Raw genomic sequence first — 24,367 nt, 5'->3', positions numbered from 1 at the left:
ACTATCATCCATTTCCAGCATGACTTTCGAGCATATTATCTGGTCCACATGACAAACTCATGCGATTAGATCACTGAAAGCGATTTTTGAGTACTAGAGTTCAAGCCCTTTTCGGACAGAGACAAGGGGCCAATGAAGCCTTCTCTGACATACATCAAGAAGGTTCAAAAGTGTGACTCGCTCATGTGGACGGTGGATGCACATTGCTGCTGTTCGAAATTAGCACCGCACAAAAAAGCAGCGGCTCAAAGGACAACATACCTCCAACTAAGCAGTTCAGAGAAACAATGTTTGCGCCAAAGTCGTCTTCTTCAACGGATCGTGCAATTCCGCAGATTGTTTCTATGGAGACCGCCAGCATATTTTGCGCTGCTTGATAGCCTTCAATATCGCGAGAGGTTGGATGGTGCAAGGTAACAAGAATTACTGCGAGACTATGAATTTGAAGAGCTGCGGCATAAGACGGCGGATTTACCCATATCGATGGAAATAACTCGCCTTTAGTCGTCATAGGTAGAGGGCAATATTCTGGCGGCAATGCATTATGCCATTGGTGAAGCAAGTGAAGAAGCTCATTCCCCCGGTCCATACGGCGCGTCGGGTCCTGCTCTTGCTCTTCTTTTGAGACATAGTTGATACATTGCCCAAGGAGGTAATAAACACGCGACGCGAGCTCTGAGCTAGTGAGACAGTTGAGCGACTTTTTCGGTCTCCAGCCACCGTAGACTCGACGTCGTTCCCGAAGAGCGATCCAAATATCTTGTTGAAACCAAGCCCTCCAGACGGCCGACCGCAGCCCTCCAGACTCCACGTCGTTGTCTTGAAACCGTTGGAACAAGAATACCCCCTTGATGTGTCCTTCCCAGTTTTCGTTTGACCCGTCAATCATTTCATAGGTGCTGATGAGGATGGAGGTCACAATCAGATCCAAGCTGCGCGTACAAGACTGTGATTGCATTGTCTTGTTGAGGTAATGGAGGGACTCGGTGTAATATCTGACAGCAAGATTGCAGGAAGGGGTATTACCCCGATCCCTCGCAACGCCATTGTTTGCAGTTGACCGGCAAGTAAATCCTTCTTCTCCTTTCACCAGAGATAGGTGGCGTGCAGAAAGGGCCAGCAAAGCCTTCATCAAGCCCAAATTCCGAAGTGCCATGTGTGGAACGGTTTTTGCAAAATGAATTTCTGGATCATGGAAATCGATCCATTTACTTATTACTCGCACAAAATGGCTGAAAAGATGATACTCTAAGTCCGAAAGAGGAATCGAGAACTCCGGTACCCAAGAAGAGGTCATTTCTGTCCCGGCTGGCGCTCCATTGGGCGTTTGCGGCGCATATGGCTGGTCAATTTCCATGTTTCGGAAAGTAGCAGTCTGAAGGCTTTCCCGTTCACTAAGGTTTTGAGGGTTGGAGCTGGATCTACTTGGTACATCCCCTTTAGCTCGGTTCCAGTCGCGAGAGAATCGTGAGGATGGGAAATCCGTAGCCAGAAGCTCAAACCATTTCAAGGGCGCAGACCGTGAATCGGAGGAACACTCGACACTCGGCGAGGATGCGGAACTACTGGGCGACGTAGGAGTGAGTATTGCCGCATCCTGTGTTCTCGTGCGAGGACTTTCGTGCTGACCAAGCTGTTGATCTTGGTGGGAATCTTGGTGGGAATCTTGGCTATACACGCAAGATCGCTTCCCAATCGCGCAGGGACCACATTGTGGACGAGCCTGACAGTGTTAGACATATGGAACGAGAAACTTATTCCCCTGGCGCACCGAAGAGCACATACCTCATCGCACTTCACATGGCGACGCCTGCAAACGAGGCTATAGCTGTGTCAGAGCCATGAATGTCTCAATCTCAGGCGAGGAACGATGGAATATACCAACCAACCAGTAGTAGCGCGAAGGCCGCGTGATCGAGATTTGCGACTCTGATGACTTCTCTTCGACTCTACCATCGCGCACGGGGGAGGAAGAAAGACACATTGGCCTCCACGGAGAGACGAACTATCCCACGAAACATCAGAAGAGCGCAGAAACGACGACAAATGCCAAGGAAGCGAGCACTGCATCAATCTGCCGTTAGTAAACCATAGCTGCCAGTTGTATCCAGAGAGAGCATAGCTCATAGCAGGACTCCATCTCGCTTGATTCCCGCATCACAAAGGTCGGTGTTAACAAAGAAACGTGGTCTAGAAACGTCCCGTCGTGGCCCTCGACGCGAGCGCCATCCGACCCACCCGCCTAGCAGAACGCACCTGGCAGCACAGCCATCGCTCGTGGGATTGTTCGCTTCGACAGCCTTTTCACAATTGTGGTTGGTCGGCTGCACTGATAGACCTATCTCCTGCGACGGTGGATGCGGAGACATGTGTGATTTTTGAAATCTTTCATTTGTCACTGCATCTGCGGGACTTGAGTCCGTCAAGCACGGTGGTTTGCGATATCGGGGTCATTTGGGAGCAGAAAAGGCCATGGCAGTCTTAAAAAGGCATCCTTTCAATTTCAGGGTCTGCCAACTCTCCAATTCTCCTAAAATTTTGCCGTTCAAAGACAAAGCACATCATCAACTATGCCTCCGAGTATACACGATCCCATCGCGGCAAACCCGGCCATGAGTAGCAACCGCAACGACGGCAACGCAGCAACAGCATCTCGAGAAATCTCTGGTTCAGCTTCCACTTTTCTTGATACCCAGCCGGGCCCAGATCACGACTGGAAGATCACGTTGAAAGACAAAGTCATCGCTATCACAGGTGCAAACAGGGGTATCGGTCTGGCTCTCGCAGAGGTCTGTCTAGCAAACGACGCAGAAGCCGTCTTTAGCCTGGACGTGTTCGAGCCTGGCGAAGAGTTCATCGCACTAAAAAATGCCAACCCGAAGCGTCTATCCTACGTCCATTGCGACGTCACATCCGAGGAGAGTGTTAGCTCCGCAATCGACGCCGTGATCGCAGCACGAGGTGCCATCCACGGCTTCATTGCAAATGCCGGCATGACCAAGCATCAACCAGCGTTCGACTTCAGCCGCGCTCAGATAGACCAGCTATTCAACCTCAACGTGTTTGGGGCATACTTCTGCGCCACTGCTGTCGCTCGCCGGTTTATTGAGCTGGGCATCAAGGGATCCATCGTCTTCACTGCTTCCATGACGTCCTATCGCCCCAATCGTGCGGCGCCTTCAGCCCCATATGGAGCTACCAAGGGCGCGGTGCGGAATATGACACACACATTGGCGATGGAGTGGGCCAAGCATGGGATTCGCGTTAACTCGATTTCGCCTGGCTTCATCAAGACTGCCATGACATACTTTGTGGACCAAGCACCGGACTGGGATCTGAAGATGCAATATTATGGAGGCATGCCGCGCTTAGCAGATCCCAAGGAGCTCGGTGGAGCTTATGTGTACCTGCTCTCCGATGGTGCTTCGTATACGACCGGCATTGATATTCCGGTTGCCGGTATTGTTGGCGCGTGGTAAGGAAATCTGTACACGATCATGTTGAAACAGTGTGACGGATACGCATACGAGGCATATTTTAGGAAACAGAAAGAAGGATTGTCTTGAAAGTACATTATATTCATACAAGTCTCATGAATATGCTCACTTGGGCTGCGCTTAGTAAATTTAGAGGCTGCCTATGAGACGAGGAAAACAATGACAAGCTTATGGGCCCCTTTCTTCTACTTCATACCCAGTGTGCTTTTCCCAACATTTCATTCCTGCCATACTTGTTTAAGTCGAGCAACGAGTCCCTTGGGGGGAAACTTGCTGATTCTCAGCATGTTATTCAAAGTACGCAGTAGCTCATCTCTCATCTCAGGCGATCGAACAAACTGGCCAACTTATATTTCGTTAGAAAGAACAGTATAATCGAAATGACACTTACCTCCAAACAAAGCCTGTACGTTCACAAAAGCCATGGCAGACTCATGTTCCTGACATGCATTGGCAATGCCGCAAACCGTCTTGACACTCTCAGCAAGCTGTTTATCACGTTGCAAGTAAGCACCGAGCCCTCCCATCGTGGGCTGGCTCAGCAGAACAATCGCGCGTGCAAAATGGTACATTTGCATCGCACCGGCGTGATTTGGTGGGTGGATCCATATAGGCGGGCATGCAACCGACGAGCCAGGACTCGTGGCGAAGGTAACTGGCTGGTAGGAAGCAGGGAGAACACGATTCCATTCGTCAAGTGCGCGCAGGAGTCGGTCGCCCTGCTCGATTCTATCTCTTGGGTCTTGATTTGGCGACATGTCACCTGCGGCGGCATATGCCACGCATTTTCCACAAATATAAACAATTCTTGTTGCGATCTCATCGGGGTTTAAGTCCTCGAGTTTTTTCTTAGCACGCCAGAAGGTAAGTGTTGGTCGTCCTGCCTGGAAAGCCGCCCAGATATCCTGTCGGAGCCAAGCCCACCACACGGCTTGCCTAAACCCATCAACAGACTCGCCGTCATTGTCTTGGGATCGCTGAATCCAGAAAGAGCCTCGCAAATGCTGTTCCCAGACACCACTGGTCGAGATGCTGTCAGCATCGAACATCTCGTACGTGCTTATCATGGTAGCTGTTGCCAAAATTTCATGTGAGTCGGCATAGGAGGGGTAGAGGAGTGTCTGCGAGAGATATTGGAGCGTTTCGTAGTAGTACTGAGTGGCCATGTGTGCCGGATCAGTGTCTGACTCTGACGGAAGGCCAGCACCTGTTGGTAGCGAAGATGGTGTATTCATATTTGGGGCTGCAGGGTCGCCTGGTACATCTTCACCGGACACATTATGAAGACCAAGGGACATATGTTTTGCCCCAACAGCAAGGATCGACTTCAAGAGCCCAATATTTCGAAGTGCAAGATGAGGCACGACGTTACTGAAATGCCGAGAGGGATCAAACAGGTCCAGGATTGGGCCCACAACTTCAATGTAGTAGCGAAAGAACTTAACGTCGATCGCCGATAGCTTTATCCGATCTGCTGTGTTCCAGGGCTCGGACATCTGTTGATATTCCAGCAAAGGAGCTTCGCGTCCACCTTCTCGCTCTTCCGGCGTGTTCCGCTGCTGATTAGTCTGCCTCCTGGCTTGCCCAGGTTGAGTCTCGGAGCTTTCGCGGGTTGGTGACTGCCTTCTAGACAGGGCGATTTCGGGGAATCTCCATCTTGAATCGTCCGCTGATGTTTCCTTCTGTCGTTGGATATTGATGATGGCATCTCGTGCTAGCAAGTCGTACCATTCAAAGGGGGAGATGTTGAGCAGAGATATCTGGTTTAGTGAAAATGGAGACGCTGCGAGCCCTGAGTCTAGACTGGCCACTCTTTGGTCAGTCGCTTCGCCCTGGCAGTTTTGCTGTGGCGTCTCTGTCAAGGTGTTTGTATGCAGTAGTCCAGAGGCTTCAACAGGGCCTGAGGTAGCCTGGGCATGAAAGTAGGGTGCGGTCCCAATATTCGACCGCTGCTCCTGTATAGCCCCTGAACTGCTGGTGCCGTTCTCCCCGTGACGCCCTTCCTCCACACAATTCTCTGTATTCGACGGCGTCCTTGGGGTCCCATGTTCGGCCCCGGCTCTGTTGGCCTGGTGCTGGTCGGCGACCTGGGCAGCAGCTACCTGCGAAGCATCGTCGGCATACCGGCAGAGTCGGTCGGACTTGGAGCATCGTAAACAAGTGGGTCTGACATCATCGCACTTCACACGTCTCTCCCTGCATGTAAGGCTGCTCTGGGTTAGCGAGGTCGGGTTCGCCTAATGTCCACTCGAGATTGACTGCGCTGGTTTTCCGCCTACCATCCTGTCTTGGTTCTCAGGCCGCGAGCCCGAGATGGTCTAATTCGGCGGCGCCGATTCGCCGTGGCGCTGCCTCCAGTCGCTGGCGTTCGTCGCGCGGTGCTGGGAGTGTCCATGGAGGCGGCATGGGTGGTTTCGCCTCGAGGGCGCCGTCCGTTAAGTATTGTTTTTCCCCGCATCCGGCCGACCCACTCACGACAAAAGCCATGCCGTTTCATTCGATTCGAGCCCAATCTGCAGCATGATCAGACGGACGAAGCAGACGATTGCTACGCAAATGAATTTAACGATCACAAGGCGATGATTGAAAGGGAGTGGACATTGTTGATATGACGCTTCACGATACTTTCGGCACTCAGCGGTTTAAGAGACGTCCTCTCACTCTCCGCGATTCTAATTATCCGCATTGACCAAATCCATTTTGGCACACAATGGAACCCGAGCTCAAAGTTGCCATCATTATCAATTCTGATTCCACCTCCGAGGACCTTGCTTTTAACCACACGGCTGGGGATCTCGTGTCTATTTTGTCCAGGGAAGGGAACTGGGGACCACCAGCAGTTCGCCTTATCACGGACGATGTACGCCAAATACAGCGAGCAGTTTGCGATTACACCGATGGCCCTGACTGGCAGAACCTGGTTTTGCTAGTCCAGGGGACAGATTCAACGACCGATGATCCTCTGCCTAAGGTGAGTGCCTGGTTCCTGGCGCCATCGTCAGCCTACCGGATCTCATGTGCTGATGATATTACCATCTCTACCATCCCAGGCTGTCGCTCCCTTAATTTTTCGCTATATCTCAGGCCTTTCGTGAGTGAAGCATTTAGATTACTCGCTTCCGTACACGGGCTAATTTTCTACAAAATCGTCTAGAAAGTGCATGATGGCCGAGTCATCGACTCTAGCATCCACATCCTGTGAGATAAAAGCACCCCTTTAAACCGACCCCTCCGCCATACGCACCTCAGCTCATTTCAATTCGGATATAGTTGCAACACTACCAATCTCTGGTGTTCGCGGCAAATCTTTGATTCTCGCTCTACCAGGGCCCCCTCGAAACGTTACCCGGAATCTCGAAGCAGTTGTAAAGCTCCTCCATGCATGCTTGCAAACCTCTGGAGCTCGCCTGAGTTCCTTTGCCGAACATCCCCGACTTCAACCTCGATCAAATTCCCGCCATCACCACAATCATCACCATCGTCATGGTCTCATCTCCACTGTTCGGCCTGGCAAGGATTATCACACGTTACCACACCCTATGCTCTCCGTGCAGGAAGCACTCCGCAGAATCAGCGAGCAAACATGTGCTCCTGTTGTGATCAAGTCCCCAATAACGACTTCTATTATTGGCTCAATTGTTGCCGAGGATGTCTACGCTGCAGAGGTGGTGCCAGAAAGTCGCATTAGCAAATTCAATGCCAACGCCAACATCGAAGTTGAAAACAGAGCTCTCAGTAGGCATCATAAGGACCATGTTGAGATACCGGTGGATAGCGAAATTGCGCTGCGTTCTCGCATTTTTGCTCGCGGTGATCTCATCTCCGCGACCAGTGGTGACATTGGCCTGCTTGCTGCGGCAGGAATCCGAAGAGTCAAAGTGTTCAAGAAGCCGCGAGTGGGTGTCCTCAGTATTGGTGATGAGCTTATGCAGCAGTCGGATACCTGCGATAATGTTGACGACCGGATCCTTGACTCGAATCGCCTAGCCATTTTATCCTGTCTAAAATCCTGGGATTTTGAGACCGTGGATCTTGGAATCGTACGTGGATCTGGGCAATCCTTATATGAACTTTTTCATGCGTCCTCTGGCATCGATGTGACGGTGATTACCGGTAGCAGGTATGAAGCCGAGCTCGATCTTAAGCTCGCGATCGAACGCTCGCTCGGCGGGACTGTCCTCTTTGATCGAGTTTCTATCAAACCCGGCGAGCAGACAACCTTCGCGACAGTATCCACGAAGACTTCTTGGGGCATCCAAGAGGAATTCACGTCGAGACTCATCTTTTCCCTACCTGGAAGCCTGGATTCGGCCTTGGTTGCCCTCAATATTTTCGTCTTACCCTCCCTCAATCAGCTTTCTGGTGCCTGCGAGGGCTATAATCCTCTATTTAAAATGCCCTTGATGCCACCGCGGCTAGGTCTGCCTCGCGTTGCTGTGGTTCTGACACATTACATCCCTCTTGATCATGAAGTGACCGAGTATCATCGCGCTGTGGTTACGGGATCTCGCTCTGATGGCCGGTTGTATGCCACTATCATTGGCGCTGGGCGGTCCATAGGCCAGCAGTGCTCGTATCCGGGAGGTACTGCCGAAGCCAACGCCCTAGTTGTTCTCCAGCCGGGACGGGGCGTCGGGATCAAGGGCGAGATAGTGGAGGCATTGATGATGGGTCCTATCTCCGGCTCAGATACTCGAATTATCTGTTAAATTTTCATGTTTTCTATTACCAACCAGTCTCTAAATCTAGATTCAGTGTAGACATTGAACTTTCTCCAAGGACATTCTCCTGCACGAAAATCTCAACTTTGAGCTATCTGCTTGTGCAGACATGTGCAGCTATTTTCCACGTGCTGTAATTCCCAACCATGAAGGATCACTGAGTATACCTTCATTCCTAGTACCTGGTGAGTGACCTATCAGAGTGATGGTAATCCAGATGCACATGCATAGACGAGTCGATATACCACAGGAAAACATCTCTATAGAGGAATCGGACCAATTGGGGCGATGATCTTCAGTATCGGGCAATTGCAGGCAGCTCCATACTAGAGAGATGTTCTAGATGGTTCTTTGGCTACGTTGCCGCAGTGGATCGTCGGGTAGGATACAGATGCCCCGCGCCCAACCTGTGAGAAAAAATCTCATTACCCCGCCACGACCGCGGCAACGGCGCAAAACAAACATCTGACCATCGTGCAATTAGTTACAGTCCTTGGAAATTAGTAAAGATCATTATTTGGTCATGAAACTTTTGCATTTTTTCATCAGACCAGCCAATTATTGGGCCAGGTTCTAGGTTCGTAACTAGGGGTTCCTAAGACATCAAATATTCCATCATCACGCCATTTCTACGTTAGCCGACTGCTCCATTTACAGCTTCTGCATGGCAGCAACGTCGGTGGACTGGACGTGGTCCTCGTCATCCTCGATCTGAGCCTGGAGCTCATCGGTGGAGACCTTGTCGTCCTCGACGACCAGGTTGATCTGGAGCTTCTTGATACCGAAGCCAACGGCAACGAACTTGGAAGCACCCCAGACCAGACCCTCCATCTCGATGGCACGGACGTTGGCCTCAAGCTCCTCAAGGTTGGTCTCATCATCTGCGATGATTTGTTAGCAAAACAGCCCGGTGGCTAGCCAGAAAAGATAATACATACCCCAGGGCTTCACCTCCAGGGTGACCAGGGACTTGGCGACGGGCTTGGGCTTAGCGGCCTTCTTGGCCTTGTACTCCTCAAGACGCTTGTTGCGCTCAGCAACAACGGAGGCATCCTCCTCCTCGGAGTCGGAGCCGAAAAGGTCCTCCTCGTCGTCCTCGGGCTTGTCCTTGGGGTTGGCAGAGGCCTCCGGAGCCCTCCGGGCCGTAGGCAGTGAAAGCCTTGGAGGCGTCACCGGGGAGGGTGGAGAACTCGCTCTCGTAGGAGGCGATGTGCTTGTACCAGCGGGCGACGTGGGGGTACTTCTCAGCGTCGGGGGCAGCGGTGAAGGCCTTGAAGGTCACGACATCAGCCTGGCTGGGGGAGTTGCTATCAAGAACAGTCAGTTGATGTTCCACAAGATACATTGGCGATTCACAATGCAGGAATAAGCGCAATCGGGATCAGAGACGCGATTTCTCGCAATTGGATGTAGTCTTATAGCGGGGTCTTAATCCGCCTCCTAAACACGGACCAATTTCTTCTCATCATAAAAAGCAAGGCAAACAAGATCCAAGATCCAAGTAAGGGATGTAACCAAGGGACAATAGCAAAACAACAGAACATCGAGCGAAAGGGGAGAGTAGCTTACCCAACGACGTAGCTGCGGGTAGAGAGGTAGTTGTTGGCCACTGGGGGGCGACAGTCAGTTCACGTTCCATCATTAGGTGGCGGTGGTATGCGTACGAGACAGGCCGGCATCAGAGACGAAGTCGGTGAAACCCATTGTGAACGAAGGTGGTTGTGGTGGAAGGAATAAGGGGGGAAAGAAAATAGTGGGAGACGCCGAGGGGTAGAATTTTCTTAAATTGGCGGGCGCCGGCTGGCCGGGCCGGATCAATGTGTGCCCGCTTCGTGACGGAGCTGGTGGGCGACTGCTCAGAGCTTCCGCCACTCACAGCCGGCGCGGTGGAGCTTTCGAGAAGCATCGTGGTGCCTCCGTCGTCGGGCTATTTAATACTGGCGCAATAGTCCTCCCCCAGCCTGCAAACCCCCCTGGCACCATGGCGGCGAGACTCTCCCTGACCAGCCGTGCGCGGCTACTGCGACCTCCCAACCTCCCACGGCCCCGATCCCTGACCGCAAGCTCGCGCGCCTCAGTACTTCCCCGGACCCCGGGTATCCTTGCGCCCGCGGCCAGACTCACGCCAATCGCCACTGTACGCCATTATGCCAATGGCCGACCTCATCCTCCGGGCGGTACGCACCGCATGAATATGAGTGGTGAGGAGGAGAAGGCTGCTCTCGAAAAATACGGTGTGGACCTGACAGCTAAGGCGAAAGCTGGAAAGCTCGACCCGGTCATCGGCCGCGACGCGGAGATCCATCGAACGATCCAAGTCCTGTCTCGACGTACCAAGAACAACCCGGTTTTGATCGGTGCAGCTGGTACGGGTAAAACAGCAGTTCTGGAAGGCTTAGCGCAGCGCATTGTGCAAGGCGATGTCCCCGAGAGCGTCAAGAACAAGAAGGTGATCTCGCTGGATCTGGGCTCGCTCATTGCAGGTGCGAAGTTCCGTGGTGACTTCGAGGAACGTCTGAAAGCGGTCCTGAAAGAAGTCGAGGACGCACAAGGCGGTGTCATTCTCTTCATCGATGAGCTCCACACTCTACTAGGACTGGGCAAAGCGGAGGGCAGTATCGATGCGAGCAATCTACTCAAGCCTGCTCTTTCCCGTGGTGAACTACAATGCTGCGGTGCTACCACTCTCAATGAATACCGATTGATCGAAAAGGATGTGGCTTTGGCTCGCAGATTCCAACCCATCCAAGTAGGCGAGCCGTCTGTTGCATCGACCATCTCCATCTTGCGTGGTATCAAGAACAAGTATGAGGTGCACCACGGTGTTCGGATTACGGACGGCGCCCTCGTTGCTGCCGCCACGTATAGTAACCGTTATATTACCGATCGATTCCTCCCCGACAAGGCAATCGACCTCGTCGACGAAGCTGCCTCAGCACTCCGCCTGCAGCAAGAATCGAAACCCGATGCGATTCGCGAACTTGAGCGTGACATCACCACTATTCAGATTGAGCTTGAGTCGCTGCGCAAAGAAACCGACGTGAGCAGTCGCGAGCGACGCGAAAAACTCCAGGAAGAATTGAAGACCAAGCAGGAGGAAGTCGGCAAATTGACCGAAGTTTGGGAAAAGGAGAAGGCGGAGATCGACTGTATAAAAAATACGAAGGAAGAGCTTGAGCGTGCACGCTTCGAGCTCGAGAAGGCACAGCGTGATGGCAGCTTTGCCAGAGCTGGAGAACTTCGATACTCCATTATTCCTGGGCTTGAAGCGAAGCTTCCCAAGGACGGCGCAGAACAAGATTCTGAATCACAGACCCTGATCCACGACTCAGTCACTCCCGACGATATTGGCAACGTGGTCTCTCGTACCACAGGCATCCCGGTCAACAAACTGATGGCTGGTGAGGTCGAGAAACTGATCCACATGGAGGATACCCTCCGGAAGTCGGTTCGTGGACAGGACGAGGCTCTTGCGGCGGTTGCCAATGCTGTCCGGATGCAAAGGGCCGGTCTCAGCGGTGAGAACCGTCCTCTGGCGTCCTTCATGTTCCTTGGGCCGACTGGTGTCGGTAAGACCGAACTTTGCAAGAAAATGGCAGAGTTCCTCTTCTCTACTGAGCAAGCCGTCGTGCGATTTGATATGAGCGAGTTCCAAGAAAAACATACCATCAGTCGTCTCATCGGCTCTCCTGCCGGTTACGTCGGCTACGACGATGCTGGTCAGCTCACTGAGGCTGTTCGGCGAAAGCCTTACGCAGTCCTTCTCTTCGATGAGTTTGAAAAGGCTCACCGGGACATTTCAGCCCTGCTGTTGCAGGTCCTTGATGAAGGTTTCCTCACAGATGCCCAAGGCCATAAGGTCGACTTCAGAAACACTTTGATTGTCTTGACCTCCAACCTTGGTGCCGACATTCTCGTGGGTGCCGACCCCTTGCATTCCTACAAGGACACAGGCGACCCCGAGGTTCCAGCGGATATCAAAAAGGCAGTGTTGGACGTTGTCCAGGGCGCCTACCCACCTGAGTTCCTCAACCGGATGGACGAATTTATCATCTTCAAGCGTCTCTCTCGGGAAGCGCTGCGTGATATTGTCGACATTAGAATCAGGGAACTCCAGGGACGCCTTGATAGCCGTCGCATGACCTTGCAGGTGGATAATGAGATCAAGGATTGGTTGTGCGAGCGAGGCTACGATCCTCGATTCGGTGCTCGCCCTCTCAACCGTCTGATCGCGAAGGAGATCGGTAACCGACTGGCCGACAAAATCATCCGTGGTGAAGTCGTTTCTGGACAGACTGCTCGTGTTTCTCTCAATGCGGATAAGTCTTCGTTGGAGGTCACTGTCGATGAGACTGAAAACAACGCATGATTGAAATTATTTGCGATGGTGTTTTATATGGGCATATCTTTTCTGGTCGCATTTAACGATTGTCTTTTTCTCACGAACTATGTATCATTATCTCCCATCTATTGTACAATAATGAAATTCCACTTTGCATGCCGCTGTCCTCTTCCTACACTGTAGGCTTGTCCCGTGATGCTCTAACGTGACCCCTGTAGCCGGCCTGGAGTCTGCCTTCACCACCTTCTTCCGACGTCCCTCCAAGTTCGAATTTGTCGCCCAGTTCCACCAAAATGCGGTCATCTCAGAAACGAAAGAGATCGCCAGGCGCTCCTCGTCGGCCTCCGATCACGCCCCGTACCTATGGGTCGAGGCCCGCTCCCACACCGTATGCTTGCACCAGAGCATTCTACGATCTAGAACGCGAACCATCCAGCGGCAGACAGTTCCAGACTCCATTTCCGACCGAGTCTCAGCCCGAAATAGATGACTCCCAGAATCACACTGACGACGACCTGAACCATGTCATCGCCGCTATCGATATGAAAGACTATGGGACGGTGGGTTGCGCATACTACTCCGCGGTGGAGGAAAAGGTCTACATCTTAGGAGATTGCCATTCTGGGGAAACGGGAACCGTGGAGGCTTGTAAGTTCGCCTGATATTTGTGCCTTCACATTCTTCCAGGTTGCTGACGGGATCATTGGAAGTGATATCCCAAATCAGGCCGACCGTTATACTCCTACCTCCTCGAGTTGATATTCCGGGTTTGCTCGACCACAACCAAAATTTCGCCCAAGAGACAGGTAGATTTTTTGCTTGGATGCTTTACTCACACTGGTGAATCTGATCGCTTTAACCTAGACCTCTCCTCCTATCTTCCGTACCAGGTCGATGTCCGCCCCTCGCAAGAATTCAGTGTCACCAATGCAAAGAATAGATTGGTCACCCTCGACATTTCGTCCGCTCATGAGGACCGACTACGTTTCCTCGTGCCTCAAAGCGGTATATCTGGTCCCGAAGGATTAGATACGGAGGATATGGGGTTTACCCTTCGCGAGGGTCGACTCCTTCACATTTCCAGCTCTATCGATACAGATAACCCGGTGTCAGTTGGGTGTGCCGGAGCTGTTCTCGCCAATTTACAGCGACGCAGAGCTACCGGGAAAAGCATGGATCCCATCGGCCCCACGGACCAGTGTCCATTTCTTGTGAAGCACCTCGAGATGTTTAGCTTGAAGAAAACGATGCAAGTTATCGCCCGTCAGTGATTCGGCATCGCGAGCAGATGAACTAACTAGACCGTGGACTAGGCTGATGGGCAGCAATACGTTTCAATCCCTTCAGATTATCCAGTCTGAATCTCATCCGAACTTTTTCAACCAAGGGCCGGGCACAAAGTCACCTTCCAGCAAGGAAGGACTTTCCATTTTTGGCCTTTTTCAGCGCTTCGCGAACACTCCTCAGGGTAGAGCCAAGCTGAAGCAAATCTTCTTCCGGCCAAGTGTGGACCTCGATATCATTCGACAACGGCATGACTTCATCGGCGTTTTCTCGCGACCAGACAACATGGGTCTTCTAGAAAAGATGACCAAAGCATTGAAGCATATCAAGAATTTGCGTCCTGTGATGACCAATCTTCACAAGGGAATCAGTACTGGAAGTGCGAAGATCACTGGCTTCAAAACCACGGTCTGGGCAAGCCTGCTCGCTGTATGGCTCCTCCTTGTCTGTTCATGTGTGCAGATCTAATTTATTTATGAAGTTTGCGTTCTATTCAATCGACATCCACGACTCTCTGCGTGAGGCTTCCGGGGCTAATCTCCCCCTGCGGGCAAAAGTTTGAAACTCATCTCACCCCTGTCCTCGCTAAGTACTAACTCATTAAAGGCACTCCAAATATTCGAAGCAGCGCAGCTATACAGAGTGGGCCGAATGATTCAAGAGATTGTCAGCGAGCCCCGATTATTGATTGATTTGATGCAGCAGCTAACCTGTTCCAGGTTGACATTGACAATTCCGAAGAACAAGGGAGAACGGTAGTCAAACAAGGTCTTGATCGAGAGCTCGATATGATGAAAGATCGATATGACGGACTCAATAGTCTCTTGAAGCATGTTGCCATCGACATTGCCATGACCATCCCGGAAGATATGGAAATCGATGTCAACGTGATCTACTTTCCTCAGCTCGGCTTCAATATTGCCATTCCCCTGAATGATCGAGAACAACCCACATACTCCGGCACCGATGACTGGGAGCTTGTTTTCACCACTGAAAACAGGGCCTACTTCAAGGACTTTCGGATGAGAGAACTGGATGAGAAGCTCGGAGATATCTATGGGCTCATTTGCGGTAAGAATACATTTACCGTATGCTTTACAGTCCTTTACGCTGATAGTCATCTCTATCACAGAGAAAGAGATTGAAATTGTGTACGATCTCGCGCAGAGAGTGCTGCAGTACGAAGACATGCTTATTGAAGCATCTGATGTTTGTGGAGATCTGGACAGGTACGGCGTCGCGGTCTCGATAACTTTCCGAGCAATTTGGAGCTCATCATTCGTGTAGCCTCCTAGCTTTCACACAGTCAGCCAGCTTTTATAAGCTAACACGACCGCGCATGGTACCAGAAAATATCATCAAGATCAAGAGTGGCCGGTAATAACCCTCCCAATTAGTTCGCTACTTCAATTGCTGATACCCGAAAGACATCTGCTGCAAGAGATGACTGTTTCGTCTTACGTGCCGAATGACACCTTGCTTTTTGGTGGCAGAGAGGAGGTGGACCACGACCAAGCTCCCTCGCAGGCGGGCCTTGCTCCCAGCATGATTTTGCTCACAGGACCGAACTATTCAGGCAAGAGTGTCTATATGAAGCAAGTCGCTCTCATCCTTTATCTCGCGCAGATTGGGAGGTTTGTTTGACTCTTTCGTGTGACTCAAGTTCTGCCACTAATTCTTGGTAGCTTTGTTCCTGCAGATAGCGCAGAGCTTGGCATCACTGACAAAATCTTGACCAAGATCAACACCCAAGAAAGTGTCTCTAAAGTAAGACAAATAACGCAGCCTTTTACACAACAAAGACACTGATCAAACTCCAGTTACAGAGCACTTTCATGAGCGATTTGCAACAGATTTCTCTTTGTCTCAAGCAGGTTTCTGGGCGAAGTCTGGTCCTCATCGACGAGTTTGGCAAAGGGACGGATGGGAATGGTAAGTCGAGACTCGTCAGTCCTCTTCAATTTTTTTAATTAACTGTGAAATCTTACTGATCCTTTGAATAGATGGCATCGGACTTGCTTGCGGAATTTTGGACCATCTCTTAAATCTGGAAGATGCTCCAAAGGTCATCGCGGCCACGCATTTTCATGAAATTTTCGAGCACAACTTTTTGGCCCCACGCCCGAGACTACAACTGGGTCATATGGAAGTGAAAGTCTGCGACGAGTATCGAGAAGCAGAGGACCAGGTTACATACCTTTACAAGTACGCCCTTTTGTCCTGATATTTCCTCGATTGAGAATCAGAGAGGCTGATAAATGATGCAGTTTTCGCCCGGGCCGCAGCAGCAAGAGCTTTGGCACGATGTACGATCTCTTTCTTGACCCACAATACATCTTGGTTCAAGGAATTTCTAATGGATCACAGATGTGCTGCAATTAACGGCATCGATGCGGCCATTGTCGCCCGTGCGGACGAGATTGCCTCGCTCGCAGCCCGGGGTGAGAACCTGATCGCGGCATGCGCCATTCTACCTCGTGAAGAAACAACAGTACTTCGGCAAGCGGTATGATAGTTTTGGTCCAAGTTAGTAGTTGAATGACTGAATGCTGACTTCTCGGCAGGACTCACTGGCGAGAAGGTTCCTTGAACTAGATCTGTCGAATCAGGAAGGGTCTCGGTTGAACACGAAGACGATGCTGACAGATTTATTCAAGAGTTCGGACTAAGACTGGATGGGAGAGTTACCTGAAGGTGCTTTGCCTAAAAATATGCCTTACACCCCACGTCTTATTTCTTATTTGCCTGCGCCACGTTACGCTAACATTCTTAATTGGTCCGGGGCATAATGCTACTTCCCCGTCGATCTATACTCTTCCCAGCACGCTACTATCAACCCTCTCCACTCTGCCTTCCCCAAGTACCACGCACTGGGGGATCGAGAGTCTGGGGGCCGAATTACACGAGTTTATCCCGGTCTACCCCGGTCAGGTCAGGTGTGATGACTTGGACGCGGCGACTGCGGCCTGCGGCTGACGATAAAATGCCCTGAACTTTGTACCTCTTTCGCTATGAGAGCTTCGCGATTCAATGAATCTTCGTATTCTTTCATTTCCGCTCTTTGGTCTAGATTCCATCACTTATTCCCAGCCCATTGATGATCCGGGGTCTTTCCTCTGCCCCGCATGTCGCAATCGCAGATGTCAGAACTCGTGAAGGACGCCAGGCTACCTACCAAGCTCGACCCCGAACATACCATCCACACGTTTCTGGAATCCAGTCACGTTTCAGGCCGTCGTGCACGTCGTCGAGAACGAGAGGAGATATGGCAAAAAAAGAGATACCTGGGTATTGGCGTGTTTGGGACCGTCTCGTTGGAGGAGTGCGTGTCCGATAGCGGGAGTAGGCTGCGGGCTGTCAGGGAAGTGCGCAGAATCACGCAGGACGCAACACCTATCGACTTCAACCGAGAGCTAGAAGCAATTGCCAAGCTTTCTCAGCAAAAGGTAGCAAATCTCCGGTCTCATTTTCGCCGAGCATGCTCCGTTGATATGACTTTTAGTACGATGGCTGCTTCGTCAAATCGTCTGGATGGTTCGAAAGCTCAGAATCGCTTTACATTTCGATGGAATACATTCCGGCTGGGGACCTTCAAAGATACATTGCGCAGCCATTCCCTGAGCGAGAAGCTCAGCACATCACACTGCAGTTGCTGGAGGGTCTTGATTTTATGCATAGCAATGGATTCCACCACGGTGATCTTCAACCCAAGGTATGCTCTCAATAATGTAGATCCGCTTACTATAGCAAGGCTAACGGTTGCTCTTTCTTCTCCCCAGAATATCTTTGTCCTTTCTCCCGGGCCAGAATGGTGGGTCAAGATTGGTGACTTTGGAATCGCCAAGCGGGTCATGAAAGGATTGACGGGACGACAATCATTTAATGGGACACCAGCTTTCAGTGCACCAGAGCTTTACGAGCATATTTGGGCGCCTTACGAATCAAAGCAACTGGACAATACGGAATTCTGTCCTGCGGTCGACCTCTGGTCAATTGGGGTCATCAGCTACTACTTCTTCACAGGACAACTGCCATTTTCCCGGCAAAGTGATCTCCTCGGTTACTACAGGGGTGAAAAAGAACTACCATTGACCTTCCTAGTACAAGTTCATGCAAGTCCAGAAGCATTAGAATTTTTGAAGGCTGTTCTTGCACGAAATCCGTCCGATCGTTTACCTGCGCGAGACGCTTTGGACCATGCTTGGCTAATGCCTTTGCAACAAGACTCGGAGGCAGAAGACCAAACTGAACTGTCGAATCCAGTCGAAGCAAATCATACATTTCAAATGATCCCAAGTCCATTACACGTTCAAAAACCCGAGATTTTCCAGACTTCGCAAGATGTCTTGGTCCCGGGAACGATTGATTTGACGGCTTCGCAACAACAAAAGAAACCTTCTGAAGACAAACCCCCACAATTACCAATACCACTCTCACAATGCCTTGGATTTGATGGCGACACGTACAAACAAATAGTCAATAATCACGTCTCTGGCGCAAGCCCATCCATCAACGAGCATCCCGATTTGCGGAATGAAGCCTCTACCACACAATCACACACCAGCGAGTCTCAGCACAGCGAGACTCATCGTTCAGAATACACCCGACAGCTCTCCTCGGCCGCCACAACATATTTGCCTACGGACACTCTACAGGGATATACACGGCGAAGATCTGACGCGGCACCGATACCAATCACAGATTTGAATCACCGGACAGCCGATTCGAACGGCCATCGGGTCGCGAAACCGGAGAGTACCCATTCCAGTATCAAAAGCCACGATCGCCTGTCAAAAAGAATTCGCCGGGCTTCGAAAGACATCGTACCAAAACGTCGCCGCTCACAAGATTCAACATCCCCGAAGGAGACTGAAAGTCCGATGTCGCCGAAGTCACCAAACAGGTACCTACATCCCATTTTATTCGCGGTATCCTAGTTTGAGTTAACATGACTTAGCACTACTTCTGGAAGTAAAAAGACAAAGTCTCATATTGTGGAAATTCCCGGTCGTCCGCAATTCGCTGAAGGGCTGCCCATGTTTCCCATGCGGTCCAAGAAGGCTTAAGGGAAGATTTGTTTTGATATTGCTAGTATCATAGCTCAAGAAACTCGTCCGTTTCAATGTGATCCGTCATGCACTATGATACATTGCCTTAAGAAGCGTATATTCCTATTGATTTCTTATGATAGTTTGTAAAAAGAGTGGACATTGAAATGGTGAAATTGAAGGTTATATACATAAATGCCTGTATCTTCCATGAACACGGTAGACGCCAGAAATGACCAAATACATCCATAAATTTTATACCCGGGCCTATCAGAGCTTGACCGACTTGACCAAATTCTTCTTGATACCCGTAAGCTCACCACCATAGCCACCACGGCTCTCACCGCCCTTGTAGATCTGCTTGATACTGCCAAGCTTCTTCTTCTTGTCGTCATACTTCTTTCTCTTCTTGACACGCGGGTTACGGGAATCCTTACTCCGCTTCGGCGTAAGACCCTTGTTCTTCTCGATCTGATATGTGATCGCACGCTTGCCATCGGGTCCAATCTCCTCCTGCACCTCGACGTGGCCACCCTCGGCAGCCGCAGCGGCATATGCATCCGCGCGCGCCTTCTTGTCGTCCTTGCGTGACTTGTTTCGGGCAGCGACCATATCGTAGTATTCGTCTTCGTCGGTGCCGGATTCGTTACCCTTCCGGAGTTCATTGCGCACACGTAGGTCCTCCTCATCACTGTCACCACCCAATTCTTCGCCAATGTCGGGTTTCTCACGACCACGTTTCTCGGCCTCGGCGTTAAGTCGGGCCTGGCGATCCCGCAGACGCTCGCGGTAAGGGATATCTGCATCACCACCTGCTTCAACACCGGCATTCTGCCGCTTGTTGGCCTTCTGAGCCAGCTGCGAGGTGTAGAAACGAAGGGAACGCTTCTGCTTAGCCTTTTCTTCGGCCTCGCGAGCTGTCAGGGCACCCTCATCACCGAAGTCGGAATCGTCGTCGTCCTTGGAAGGCTTCTTAGTCTTCTTGGTCTTGCGCTTCTGAGCAGGCTGGGTGACCAGGTCGTCAAGGTCAGCCAGACCAGCCTCAGTCTCGCGGAGACGCTCGGCACGACGGGCCTCGGCCTCGGCTCGGGCTTCCAGAGTAGCCCGTTCGGCCTTGCTCAGCTTCTTCGATTTGGCGGCCTCCTTGGCCTTGGTAGCCTGCTTCTGGGCCTTTGCGGACTCCGTCTTGGTAGTAGGCTCAGCCACCTCAGGCTCTTCAATCATCTCAACAACCTCTGGGGCCTGGACGTTTTTGACCTTGTCCCAAAGCTTGCGGAATTTAACAAGAGATCCCATAACGGGATGTTGTCGGAGTTCGGCAGGGGACATAGAGACGCTGCCGCTTGTCCCATCCGAAGATGAAGCCAAGAGCATAAAGTACATGCCGATAGTACCCAGGTATGCGGACAAAGCACGCAGTTTGATTACCGCCACGGGAGCCGGCTGGGGTTCATCCGCGTCTTGGTTGTTGGTTTTCTTGGCTTTCGATGCCTCTTCCTCTAGTTCCTTGTAAGTGGCTTGCAAGTCGCGGAAATTCTTAGCCAAAGGCTCGAATTCGGGGTATCGTGACTTGAGAATCTTCAACTTTTCTTCGGTTCCCATGTCCTCGGTGATTTCAAGCTGGGGGAGCACTTCAGTAACGTCTCCAGCATTCTCGGCTTCGTCGTCCTTGGTGTCCGCCCACTCAGACTCGTCAAACCCGAAATCAGCCTCTTCCATGGCCTGGAGTTGCTTCTGTTGTAGTCGCTTGGCTTCTTGCTCTTCTTCGAGAGCGTCGTTTTCGGTCTCGATCTGGTCGGCATTATAGAGATCCTTCTTTGATGAACCCCAGGCTGCAATTCCGTCCTCCTCCTCGTCCGAGTCGGCCCCGTCCTTTCGCTTCGGCTGACCCATATCATCGTAATCATCCTCGTAGTCTTCTTCGCCTTCGAGGTCGCCTTCGTCCTCATCTTCATCAACGGATTCGTAGCCCAGAATTTCTTCGTCGGAAGGTTGAAACATATCCTCTGTGATCAATTGTCAGAACCATATCTCATGTAGCGCATCGTTCTGAATCCATTGGCATACCTTGCTCGGCTAGTCTCCGCCGGCGCTTCGCATCTGGCGCCTCATCCAGGAAGATGTGATCCCGGCCAGTCTGGAAGTCGTCTTCCGAATCGTCGAAACGCTCCTCAATATCGAACTTTGTGCGCGCAGGGGCTTCGCTCTTGGTCGCCGGGCGACCGCCGGCCTTTCTCTTTTTTAGCCATGGTGAACTTGGGCGTCTCAGCTGATCTGCTTTTGCGAGAGACCGCCGACAAAATAATTTTTTTGGAGACCGCACTCACCGCCTGGAGGCGCTAACCCCAAAGTGGTGTTTTTGTCTGGTTTGCATTTCGTGAAAGATCAAGACGTAATAAATACAGGAATGACTGGTTAAGCGTGTTGTAATATAGTTTTCTGAAAACCATACCCACGCCGTCAACCATCGCACCTGCCATCGACAGAAACCACCCAAAGGCAAGCGCCCGCAATTCCCCTTTTTCCCTCGCGCTGTTTGTTTTATCCTTCTTCCCCATGCCTCAGGTGCCCCCATTCCACTCTTTATCCAACCTGTCCACCCCAACTCTGGGAATATCAGTACTTGTCTGCACAATCCTCGCCTATACGGTTGCCAAGATGTTCGGATTCGGACGAAAGAACGAGTTCCCCGTTGAGGGTCGCGTGAGTACAGCCCCTGGCCTTCTGCAAGCTCTGGCTAACCTCGATCGATCAGGTTGTGGTCATCACCGGTGGCTCCGATGGCATGGGTCGAGCCGTTGCTGCGAACTTGGCTGGACGAGGTGCACATGTCGTTGTTGTCGCACGTAGGGTCTCTAAGCTGCAGAGCACTGTCGAAGAGATGCGGGTTCGTATTGATCTCATGTTCTTTTGATGGTTTCATTGACTCACTGTCTCTCTAGCACAAAGCCCTGAACAGTATGAAGCAGCGCTTCTTCTACATCAGTGCCGACCTCACGGATCCCGCTGAGTGTGACCGAGTGATTGCTGAAGTTACGGGTTGGAACTACGGTTCTGCTCCCGACATTGTTTGGTGCTGCGCCGGCTTCTGCCACCCCGGCTTTTTCACCGATGTTCCGATTTCAGTTCAACGACAGCAGATGGATACCGTCTACTGGACTGCCGCCAATACGGCCCATTCAACTCTCCGAAACTGGCTGGCTCCTGTGCCGCCCAGCGGTCAGATGAAGAACCCTCGCCGCCACCTCATCTTCACTTGCTCCACGCTTGCGTTTACTCCCATTGCCGGTTATGGACCTTACTCGCCTGCGAAGGCTGCCATTCGTTCCCTGTCTGACACTCTCAGCCAGGAGATCGAGATGTACAACGGAGCTTACACTCAGCGTCACCGCAACAGCGCTCCGGCTGCTGATGTCAAGATCCACACCATTTTCCCCATGGGCATTCTTAGTGCTGGCTTCGACAACGAGCAAAAGATCAAGCCCGAGCTCACCAAGATGCTCGAGGAGGCCGACAAGCCTCAGACCCCCGAGGAAGTTGCGCAGATCTCCATCAGCGCTCTAGAACGCGGCGAATATCTGATCACCACTATGTTTGTCGGCAATGTTATGAAGGGAACCGCACTCGGACCCAGTCCTCGCAACGCGCCCGTTGGCGACACCGTGCTCAGCTGGCTGAGCAACCTGGTGTTCCTTCAGGTTATCCCTGACCTCCGCAACAAGGCCTTCAACTGGGGCAAGACCAACGGCCTTCCCCACCCTGAGTGCCCCGGTCGAGACGAGATGGAGTGCCAGACACCCCAGTCCTAAGTCACCCTAGCCCTCTTTTTTCTCATCCAGTGACCATGCAGTGATTTGTATTATACCCTCGATGTTGTCGCTGAGGCGTCGTTACATTCGTTTGGCCTGATCGATCCCTGCTCGTTTTCCAGATCCCGATCAGAGTGATTCATTATTAGTAATAAATTGATCTTGCGTTCTTTTTTCGAATTGCGAGCCCTGAGTAGAACCCCATCGTAGCATTGGCGATCCCCGACGCTGGAATGCGGGCGCCGGATCGGCGCGACGTATGTTACGTCACCACCGCGTTCCCTGCCACTTTAATTTCCTGCGGCTCCCCGCCACCTGACGACAGCAAAACCTGACAGCCCTCGATCTCGCTCTCAGACGACTCGAGTATGATACCCTGACATCGGCCGGCACTTGTCTATATCCAGAGTGTGCGCCAGGTCGGTCGCGGCGCAAATTCTCACCGCAGCACCGGCCCACTCCGCGTGATCCAAGCGACCTCACCCTCCAACTGAGAACTTTGTTTGTCGGAACAGGCCCATTGTTTGATTTCTTTGTGGCCTCGACCAATCCGCCACGATGCTTGACGCCCTGTTCTCGATCCCCTTCCTGTCCCTCATTCTAGTTCCGGTGGTGTCATCGTACAGCACCAGTCTCAACCTCCTCTTCTTCTATATGACATGGACGACCCTCGTACTATCGCATCCCCCGCTCCGTGTAGAGCTTTTCGGTACCGCGGCCGTCCGAATATTATTCTTCGCGCTACCCTCGCTCCTCTTCTTCCTGTTCGACGTTCTCACTCCATCTGCGGCGGTGGTTATTAAGGCCCAGGGCGAGAGCGGTCTTCCTGGGGGCAAAAGGCGGCGCAACATTCGGCTCAAGGAGTTCAAGGTCGCGGGATGGGCATTTTTCAATGTATGCCTCGGTATCGCTGCTCAGGCGGCCATCGAGACATTGCTGGTTCGAGGACTGGGCTGGCGCAGTGCTATAAGGGTCTCGATGAAGCTACCCATGCCGTGGGAGATGGTTAAGGACATGCTTCGTGGGCTATTGGGTCGAGAGGTACGGAACTTCCTTTGCAAGAGAGCCTTGGCCTCCGAGCGCAATGCTAACATTTATCCCGATAGATTCTTACCTACGTCCTGCATCGTTACATCCTACATCATTCCAGATCTTCGATTCTCGCATCGCGCCATAGATCCTGGTTCCACAGCCTCGACAGCCCCTACCCGTTGACTGCGCACTACGATCACCCGCTCGCCTACCTAGTCGGCAGATTTCTTCCGACCTATATTCTGGCTATGTTCTTCCGCTTTCACATGCTCACCTACATGATGTATTTGACATTTATTTCCCTCGAAGAGACATTCGTCTACTCCGGATACACAGTCATGCCGACAACCTTTTTCCTAGGCGGAATTGCGCGTCGCACGGAGATGCATTTGATCACCGATGGCGAAGGCAATTTTGGGCCTTGGGGCGTTCTGGATTGGGTCTGCGGAACGACGGTTGGCGACTCGAATATCGAGGACGATCTCGTCGATGAGCTAGAAGAGCATGAGGTTGATGAGAAGGTGAGGAAAGCTCTGGAGGCTTCGAAGCGAAAGATTAGGGAGGGGACTTTGCGGAGAAATACGGGTGCGCCGCGGAGTTCACGCAGGAAAATCGGCAATGCATGATTTTATGA

The 24,367-nt window shown here is 51.7% G+C and overlaps 11 protein-coding genes across 11 annotated transcripts; 7 read left to right on the top strand and 4 right to left on the bottom strand.

Moving 5' to 3' along the window:
* Positions 1-57: 57 nt before the first annotated feature.
* On the bottom strand, positions 58-1,984 carry N7532_011349 (Zn(II)2Cys6 transcription factor; the record flags this gene model as incomplete). Its single annotated transcript, XM_056623840.1, has 5 exons — positions 58-93; positions 154-209; positions 262-1,723; positions 1,786-1,822; positions 1,890-1,984. The coding sequence occupies 5 exons, from the start codon at positions 1,982-1,984 to the stop codon at positions 58-60; spliced, it is 1,686 nt and encodes a 561-aa protein (XP_056468828.1).
* Positions 1,985-2,570: 586 nt separating this feature from the next.
* Positions 2,571-3,479, top strand: N7532_011348 (uncharacterized protein; the record flags this gene model as incomplete). The annotated part of the gene is made up of 1 exon (XM_056623839.1): positions 2,571-3,479. One exon carries the CDS (start codon positions 2,571-2,573, stop codon positions 3,477-3,479), a length of 909 nt encoding a protein of 302 aa, XP_056468827.1.
* Positions 3,480-3,715: 236 nt separating this feature from the next.
* On the bottom strand, positions 3,716-5,892 carry N7532_011347 (Zn(II)2Cys6 transcription factor; the record flags this gene model as incomplete). Its single annotated transcript, XM_056623838.1, has 3 exons — positions 3,716-3,843; positions 3,889-5,705; positions 5,777-5,892. 3 exons carry the CDS (start codon positions 5,890-5,892, stop codon positions 3,716-3,718), a joined length of 2,061 nt encoding a protein of 686 aa, XP_056468826.1.
* Positions 5,893-6,207: 315 nt separating this feature from the next.
* N7532_011346 (uncharacterized protein) lies at positions 6,208-8,206 on the top strand (the record flags this gene model as incomplete). The annotated part of the gene is made up of 4 exons (XM_056623837.1): positions 6,208-6,468; positions 6,548-6,588; positions 6,652-6,695; positions 6,768-8,206. 4 exons carry the CDS (start codon positions 6,208-6,210, stop codon positions 8,204-8,206), a joined length of 1,785 nt encoding a protein of 594 aa, XP_056468825.1.
* A 663-nt stretch (positions 8,207-8,869) lies between these two features.
* On the bottom strand, positions 8,870-9,922 carry N7532_011345 (translation elongation factor 1 subunit beta; the record flags this gene model as incomplete). The annotated part of the gene is made up of 5 exons (XM_056623836.1): positions 8,870-9,099; positions 9,157-9,377; positions 9,439-9,525; positions 9,788-9,827; positions 9,883-9,922. The coding sequence occupies 5 exons, from the start codon at positions 9,920-9,922 to the stop codon at positions 8,870-8,872; spliced, it is 618 nt and encodes a 205-aa protein (XP_056468824.1).
* A 277-nt stretch (positions 9,923-10,199) lies between these two features.
* On the top strand, positions 10,200-12,587 carry hsp78 (chaperone ATPase HSP78; the record flags this gene model as incomplete). The annotated part of the gene is made up of 1 exon (XM_056623835.1): positions 10,200-12,587. The coding sequence occupies one exon, from the start codon at positions 10,200-10,202 to the stop codon at positions 12,585-12,587; it is 2,388 nt and encodes a 795-aa protein (XP_056468823.1).
* A 266-nt stretch (positions 12,588-12,853) lies between these two features.
* On the top strand, positions 12,854-16,356 carry N7532_011343 (MutS family protein MSH5; the record flags this gene model as incomplete). Its single annotated transcript, XM_056623834.1, has 15 exons — positions 12,854-13,208; positions 13,287-13,366; positions 13,451-13,788; positions 13,874-14,273; positions 14,326-14,400; positions 14,451-14,510; positions 14,564-14,915; positions 14,977-15,073; positions 15,132-15,221; positions 15,272-15,478; positions 15,530-15,611; positions 15,665-15,776; positions 15,848-16,049; positions 16,112-16,150; positions 16,212-16,356. The coding sequence occupies 15 exons, from the start codon at positions 12,854-12,856 to the stop codon at positions 16,354-16,356; spliced, it is 2,634 nt and encodes an 877-aa protein (XP_056468822.1).
* A 628-nt stretch (positions 16,357-16,984) lies between these two features.
* On the top strand, positions 16,985-18,910 carry N7532_011342 (serine/threonine-protein kinase; the record flags this gene model as incomplete). Its single annotated transcript, XM_056623833.1, has 4 exons — positions 16,985-17,290; positions 17,347-17,556; positions 17,624-18,747; positions 18,802-18,910. 4 exons carry the CDS (start codon positions 16,985-16,987, stop codon positions 18,908-18,910), a joined length of 1,749 nt encoding a protein of 582 aa, XP_056468821.1.
* Positions 18,911-19,162: 252 nt separating this feature from the next.
* N7532_011341 (something about silencing 10 family protein) lies at positions 19,163-21,266 on the bottom strand (the record flags this gene model as incomplete). Its single annotated transcript, XM_056623832.1, has 3 exons — positions 19,163-20,898; positions 20,960-21,147; positions 21,220-21,266. 3 exons carry the CDS (start codon positions 21,264-21,266, stop codon positions 19,163-19,165), a joined length of 1,971 nt encoding a protein of 656 aa, XP_056468820.1.
* Positions 21,267-21,550: 284 nt separating this feature from the next.
* Positions 21,551-22,701, top strand: ksrA (3-dehydrosphinganine reductase; the record flags this gene model as incomplete). The annotated part of the gene is made up of 3 exons (XM_056623831.1): positions 21,551-21,595; positions 21,648-21,779; positions 21,835-22,701. 3 exons carry the CDS (start codon positions 21,551-21,553, stop codon positions 22,699-22,701), a joined length of 1,044 nt encoding a protein of 347 aa, XP_056468819.1.
* A 558-nt stretch (positions 22,702-23,259) lies between these two features.
* N7532_011339 (sterol desaturase family protein) lies at positions 23,260-24,359 on the top strand (the record flags this gene model as incomplete). Its single annotated transcript, XM_056623830.1, has 2 exons — positions 23,260-23,742; positions 23,808-24,359. 2 exons carry the CDS (start codon positions 23,260-23,262, stop codon positions 24,357-24,359), a joined length of 1,035 nt encoding a protein of 344 aa, XP_056468818.1.
* Positions 24,360-24,367: the final 8 nt, after the last annotated feature.

The sequence above is a fragment of the Penicillium argentinense genome (assembly GCF_028826775.1).
Source record: "Penicillium argentinense strain IBT 30761 chromosome Unknown utg000011l_segment0_segment0, whole genome shotgun sequence".
NCBI lineage: Eukaryota > Fungi > Ascomycota > Eurotiomycetes > Eurotiales > Aspergillaceae > Penicillium > Penicillium argentinense.
This window is presented reverse-complemented; position numbering and strand designations above follow the sequence as displayed.